This window comes from Pinus tabuliformis, chromosome 3_2, assembly GCF_031772625.1.
Source record: "Pinus tabuliformis cultivar Carrire ecotype Pingquan chromosome 3_2, CPIR1, whole genome shotgun sequence".
Lineage (NCBI taxonomy): Eukaryota > Viridiplantae > Streptophyta > Pinopsida > Pinales > Pinaceae > Pinus > Pinus tabuliformis.
In genome coordinates, this window is record NC_142302.1 from 943,301,113 (window position 1) to 943,308,668 (window position 7,556).

The following is a 7,556-nucleotide window of genomic DNA, read 5'->3' on the forward strand; positions in this document are numbered from 1 at the left end:
ATGAAAGTGGCATAGTCATATATGACAATAGGGGGATGTCCTGGAGTAAACATTGACAATAGAACCAGGGTGATATCATCAACAAATTCACTGGACTTAAATCCCAAGATCATGGATATCATGTCCACAATGAGTTTTCCAGTTTCAGTGAAACAGGTCTGCAGATAGGGAGGTGGGCCTTGAGGCTGGTATTTTGGTTTCATGAACATCTGAGCAATACAGGTTATCTCTGATTTGGGCAATTGAGAAGCTTTTTCAAGTAGATACCCCATGGAAAGAGGAGCAAGGGGCTGAGTGGAGTGGAACTGTATCATTTCATTAATGGACTTAGTAGTTATGGGAAAAAGAACAGTTTGGGAAGGGGACATAACTGCTCTATGGATAGGGTCATAGTTAGCACAGCATTGATGAATGATGTCTGGGAAAACATGGATTGAGGGAAGGAAATACATGGGAAGGTTAGATTCCCATAATCCAAAAATGTCAGAGTTGTTTAGATAGCTATCCCTGACTTGGCAGAAGGCCTGAAGATGGTTCCTGTCACCAGAAAAATCTTTTATTTGAAAATCTTTGTTGGCCAAGGGTAGATAATCTAAGTCTTTATGGGGTGCATCATGGGTGCGACATTCAGGGCTATGGGAGTTTCCATATTTGGTTCTTGTGTATTCAAACTGGAATTCGGGCTTTCTGTAGAAGAATGGAGTAAACAACAGTTTTGGGGTCCTTTATGGCAGCTACAGACTATTTTTAACTTGAATTCGGCTTTCTCTGGTAAAATTCTCAGTGGAAAACTGAAATTGCAGGTTTGCAGGGCAAAAAGGATAAATACCTGGATTAAGGAGGTAAACTGTGTAATTGCAGGTTGAATGACGGACTGCAGAGCGCGATGCTGGAGTTTCTTGGCCGGGTGGTGGACTGAATGCTCGGACAGTCGACTAGACGTGATTTTGCATGGAGCACAGTTTGCAGAGAATAATGGTGAAAATGACGTTTTATCATTTATTTAACGAAATTCAGGTTGGCGGGACTTTTTGGCATTTATTGGGTGGATGACGTCAGCGTGATGGGACGTTTTGTCATTACGCGGAGGGTGGTAAGCGGTTTACCCCACACCGCTTTTGGGGCTGGGCGGTTTCGGGCCGGGGGCGAGCGAGCATGTTGGGAGCGTGACGCGTGGCAGAGGTACGATGGAAAACCGCGTGGTGATCGCGAGTTAAAGTGAGGTGGAAAGGGTGGTCGCGATATTTCCATCGACCGTCGGATGGGAATGCAGAGATCGAACGGCGGACCGGCAGGGGATATGGCGGGTTGTTAACTGCAGCGGGCCCAGCATGATAAAACGTGTTTTAATCGTTTAGGGGCTATTTTGATTGGTCGGGGTGATGGTTATTAATTAACCCAAATGGTTAATTAATCCCAAATTTTGTGGAGCAGGGAAGGTTATTAATAAACTCCGAATGAATTTATTAATTCTTGTTTAAACAGTGTTGTATGGTTATATTTAACCGGGGCGGGAATGTATAAAAATTTGGGGGTTTTTCATGTAATTAAATAATACGGGAAGGGTTAACGTTTTTTGGGAGTTATATAATAATAATTAAAAGTTAATATGAAACAGAATGAAATTAAGCACTAAGCCAATGTTAAAAATTCACATGGAAACTTAAGCTAAAGTGGAAAAAGGGGGTTTTCAAGTGATATTATGTATTTCCTAAGTAAAATAGGTTTTTTCACTTAGGTAACTTTATGAAACGAAATGAATGATGGATGGATGATTTTGAGTACTTAGGCTTTTAGATCATTGGGCTGAGGGTCCGGTCCCTCCAGAAGTCAGAGAAATGCTCTGAGCCCCTCTGACTTTCAAAGACCTTAATACTTTAAGGGGAATTAGTAAAATCTTTAGGAAAAATGTGAATGGAAGTTAGTTATTTAACCTTGCCTTGCTTGAACTGCATTAAGTGTAATGTATGCCTTGCACTTGTGATAAAAGTAAAGATCAACACATTTAAAAGCATTTTTCATCATAAGTATCATTCTGGAACACCTCTACCTACCCTACCAACTTTAGCCTGCCAGTTTTTCTTCTTTATTTGGGTGCACTTAGACTGGCAAACCGTTATCAATCTTCTTTTTCTTTTACATGGCAAGCCTACCTAAGTCTGCACTTATTACATCCAAGGGCTCAGATTACACTGTTGAGCTCCTTTTTATTTACTCTACCTATCTACTTATCTGCCAAGATTACACTGTTTGGTCAGATATTTATTCTCTATCTCTAAGGCATGAAATTGAAAGATGAATAAGCCAAGTTTAAACAGTTTGACTCTTCATCAATTGTGGCATAAGTTTACAAGCTGCACACAATTTCTTATTACAGAAAATCAAATAGTAGTGGCATTTAGACTTGCACACTTTCCTGGTCTTTCTTTGTTTGGGGTTCATTTCTTCACTTTTTTGACCATTTTATTCTTTTTACCCTTTGATTTTTCTTTTAGGGTATACCCTCTTTACATTTTTTAATTTTTATTTTTATTTTTTGACAATATGGAAAAAATTTTCAACAAGAAAAGGTATGAACATATTACAGAGCTCATCAAGTCAATCATGAAATATGACACCTATTGGTATAGGAGCATAACACCTCCCTCTCTCTTCCCCCATCACTCTCTCTCTTTTCCCTCCAATCCTTTCTCTTCCCCCATCACTCTCCTCCTCTCTCTCAAGTCTTCTCTCTCTCTCTCTCTCTCTCTCTCTCTCTCTCTCTCTCTTTTCCCTCCAATCCTCCCTCCCTCTCTCTTTCTTCCCTCCAATCATATCTCTTCCCCCATCACTCTCTCTCTCTCCAACTATGTTACTATATCCTTCCCTCTCTCCTTCTTTGTCCCCCTTCTCTCTATCTCTCTTTCTTTGTCTCTTTATCTCACTCCTAAGCATACTCTCTCTCTCTCCATCTCTCCCTTGTCACTCCCTCTCTCACCACTTCTCACTCTATATGTATTTCTTCTTCCCTCCCTCTCTCCTCCTCTCTTGCAATTCCTCTCTCTAATCCTTCCTCTCTCTCCCTTTCTCTCCTACCTTCCTCTCTCTTCCCCCATCTCTCCCTCTCTCTCTCTCTCTCTCTCCATCCTCCAATCCTCTCACTATCTCCCTCCCTCTCTCCTTCTCTCTCTCCCCCTCCATCTTTGTGTCTCCCTCTCCCTCTCTTACCCTTCTCTACATCTCTCGCTCATCTCCCTCTTGATTTCTCCTCTTCCCTATCCTTAAGTTTATCTCCATCCCTCCCTTGTTACTCCCCCTTGTTCTTCCCTCCCATATATATCTAGAGTTAATATATATCATCATATATTCATATATATTATAATATAACAAATTTAATATTGCATTAATCCAAAGTTATTAAATTTAATTACATTAATATTATAATATATCAATATGAATATTAGATTTAATAATAGTATATATAATATTAATACTAATATTAGGGTTAATAATGTTTTTTTCTGTATGGTATTAATAATAATTTGGCCCATGGTATTTGGCCCATAAGGCTCACGTAAATAAAACATATTTTTTGAGTTTTCGTAAATATAAAATATAAAAGGAGGTTTTATTTATTTACCATACCTCTAGTTTATTTATACTTTTATTTATTTACCATACCTATGGAGTAAATATAAAAAAAGATTTTATTTATTTACCATACCTCTAGTTTATTTATATTTTATTTATTTACCATACATCTTTTTTGAGTGTTTGTAAACTTCTTTATATTTTTAATTTATATTGTGTTTATACATACGGAATAATTAGATTGATTTTTAAGTAAGGCATTAAAAATGTTAAATGTTAAACATTACGTTTAAATTTACATTTACATTTACCTTTTAATGTGAGATCTACGCCATATTGGGTTGTTTACATTTACATGTTTATGTTTTTATGTGAGATCTACACCCATACTAGGCTGTAGAGCCCCTCTAGGCGCAATTAGATGTTGATTTCTTATCCTATTTGATATATTTTTATGTATTTACCATACCTCTTTTTTGAGTGTTTGCAAACCTCTTCATATTTTAAATTTATATTTTGTTTATACATAATAATAATTAGATTGATTTCTCAATAGGATCCAAATGTTAAATGTTAAACATTACATGTTGTTAAATTTACATTTACCTGAGATCTACCCTGTACTGTAGAGCACCTCTAAGGGAAATAGCAAGTTATTTGTCATGAAATTATGTATATTTTTTAAATGAATTGAAAATAAAACAAAATAACAAAAAATACATAAATGAAGTATATAGCTAAATTAATTTGTTTTTGAAAATAAATCTAAATTTAGAACTGACATAAATATTTTTCTTCATTTTATTCTTTTCATACTTCCATTTAAAATTTAAAAAAACACAACAAAATTTCTAATTAAAATTATTTTAATATATTACCAATAACGCAATACAATAATATAAGTGAAGTATTAAACTTCTACAAAATAAATTAAGAATTTATTTTACCTATGCTTAATAAAATAAAGGGTAAATTTTCACACTATTGTATAGTAATTTGCCAAACTTTTGTCAAGCCAATTGCTATCATTATTTGATAATGTGATCACATCTAATTCCATGCCAATGCATTAATTGTATGGGTATATGCCCATCAAGGCAACACCGCATTTTCCTCCTGATGTGTTAACGTCTCGTTTAATTCTCATGTATCCATTTTCTCCCCATGTGGTTCCCTAAGAGTTTTTTATTATCCAATATTTTTGTGGGATTCAAAACTTTTTTTCCTTTCCATATCCAACCACTACAACTGCATGGTCAAATTCTTTGCTGCATTTACCATTATATACTCCCTGCTCAACAAACAAAATTCTATTAGTTACACTTGCTAGATTATTCATCTCTTTCTTATTTTTTCTCAAAAAAGACAATATAAGGAATCATAACCACTTACACTCCGATAACTTTTGATATCTTTAATATTTTTAAACTTTACCACTACAGCTATAGGTTGACTAGATATTGCTCGTTTGAGAGCATCTTCAGTAACAGGAGAGGCACGTTGAACACCCCTAATAGTTTGTCCCTGAGGAAGCTATATCAAAACAAAACAAAACAATGATTTAATTGTCTTACAAATTACATGACGTTATTATTATAAATAATATATTGTTATTTATAAAAACTAATTATGTGTTTAGTAATTTTTAACAAAATTTCTAAAATATTTTTTTTGTATAGTCTATACAATTTAATATTCTGAGTATCAAATATGGTTAGTTGTGAAAACCTCTCATATAAACCATGAACAAAATGACATGAAATGATTCTAATAATTACAATTTAAAATAATTAGAAATTATAAAACCAATCCAAATCCTAACCCATTTGAACTCCATCTCAATAGGATCTAACTATCTTAATGCACAAATCATTTAACTATCTTAATACACAAATCCATCTTAGTATGTATCATTAAGTCTTATTATTGTACCACTCCATCTCTACACACGCCCTTCACACCAGTGTAAGAATAGTAATACTCAGGAGTTATCCCTCCCCGTCTACTTTTGACATAGTTGAAGGCATTGATAATGTTCCCTCCACTGCAGTCGTTTCCTTGGCCAGTGCAGTCAAGCAATTGCTACGGCGACAGGGTAAACAATTTTTTTTTATCTAGATGAGACCCTCTATAGCAGCTACAACTACAAAGGACCAAAAACTTCCAGTACTTCTATGTTCTGTCAATTGTATCTAAAGGGAACCTGATCGCTGATCCTTAGCTACCATTTACCTAAAGTTTCTATCTAGTAATAGTAATATCTTAATTGAAATTATTTATCTCATCATATATACCGCAAGACCCTTGATCCTTCACAAGAGTTACTACTGCCTCCTTTTTCCATTCTTCACTTTACTGTCTCCATTATCTCCGATATTCTTAAAGAAGGTCATGGCCACATCGAATTCTTGATCAGTCATATCTGTAAACTGATTCAATCCAAGTTAGTACATAATATTATTCTTATTCACAAATTCGATATATATATATATATATATACACACACACACACACACACACACACACACACACACACACACACACACAAATTTTGGTCACTAGGGATGGATTTTTCTTGGGATGCTTAGTTTGCTTGTTGCAGAAAACTGGACAAACTTGGGATAGCCATTGAGAGATGGTGGTTGAAGTGTCTAAGAATTTCGTTTTTAGAATGTATGGATTACACAAAATTATTTAGTAACTACACAAAATAGGACACAAGCCCATATTTTTCTTTGACAAGTCAAAAAGACAAGGAGCACAAAGGATTTAATGGAGGAGGGAAACATACCAATGGAGAAGGAAAGAAGATGTGACAAAATTTAATTTCAAGTGCAGGAAGTTTAGGAAAAGGTTGCATGATCAGTGAGATAAAAATAAATAAAATAGTAAAGGTCAATGAACTAGAAGGAGAGATCGACTAAAAAAAGGAAAAAGCCAGTAGACGAACAAGATTGACTAGCACAAGAACACATAGTGGATATTCATAGAGTAGCCAAATTTTCCCACAAAATAAAAATGACAAGTTGAAAACGCATAACATTTTTTCACATTTAGCATTTTAGCACTACGGAGAACAAATAAGAGAGGAAGCCTACACATACTTCAACGAATATCCATGTTTATAGACATCTACAACAACGCACAGGGGATTTTGGCTCATCTCAAATGCAGATATCTTAATTGAGTATTGGGAGAATGAGAGGGGACTCCACTAGGTGGGTATAATCTCTCATTGATCTGAGGCTCAAGGGTAGAGACAGGCTTCTGTAGAGTCCCTTGACTTGTTAGGGTGGACCATTATTCTGAATATTTCGCATAAAGGAAAAGCCTTTAATCTCCTGCAGGAATCTTGATTCCTTGTGTAAGATCGAGGGTGACAGAAGGAAGTAGCTTGGCTGTAGTTGTATACAATTGGCTGGGTAGTGAAGTTTCCAACTCTGTAATCCATCTTTTGTTTGAATCCAAGATAAGTATTTTCCCATTTAATATGTATTATTCATTTAAGTTGATGTTTTTCAATTGTTTTTGTATCGAGTAAACAGACATACATAGTTTCCTATTGTTAAGGAAATGATCTCCTGATATGGATGCTTCATTACTACTATTTTTTTTTTTTGTATTTGTGTCCTCTACATAGACAATGTGCATACATCTAGAAACATAAACATGAATTTTGTCCACAATAGTTGTCATAGATTAACCTTAAGTTCATAATAATCATTCTTCATAGAGGAATTTCAAACATAAGTGTTATTTTAATCTTTGTTGCAAGAAATATAGTAATTTTTTTTGAGTTTAAAAATGTAGTAGTTTAAGAACTAGTTATATATTTGACTAAGGTGATAAATGCCTCAATGTATTTTATATATGCTTCATATACATATAAATATTCACATGGGTGTTGTGTTTTTTGATTAGCATGTTAATACCCAGTGGACATATTAAAGCAACAAACATAACCTTTCATAAAATAAGTCTGATCC

At 34.7% G+C, this 7,556-nt stretch overlaps 1 protein-coding gene across 1 annotated transcript; it reads right to left on the reverse strand.

Moving 5' to 3' along the window:
• Positions 1-4,780: 4,780 nt before the first annotated feature.
• LOC149183743 (ervatamin-A-like) lies at positions 4,781-5,990 on the reverse strand. The gene is made up of 4 exons (XM_089415058.1): positions 5,922-5,990; positions 5,503-5,652; positions 4,963-5,103; positions 4,781-4,861 (listed from the first exon to the last, which is right to left on the reverse strand). The coding sequence occupies exons 1-4, from the start codon at positions 5,988-5,990 to the stop codon at positions 4,781-4,783; spliced, it is 441 nt and encodes a 146-aa protein (XP_089271184.1).
• Between the last annotated feature and the right edge of the window lie 1,566 nt (positions 5,991-7,556).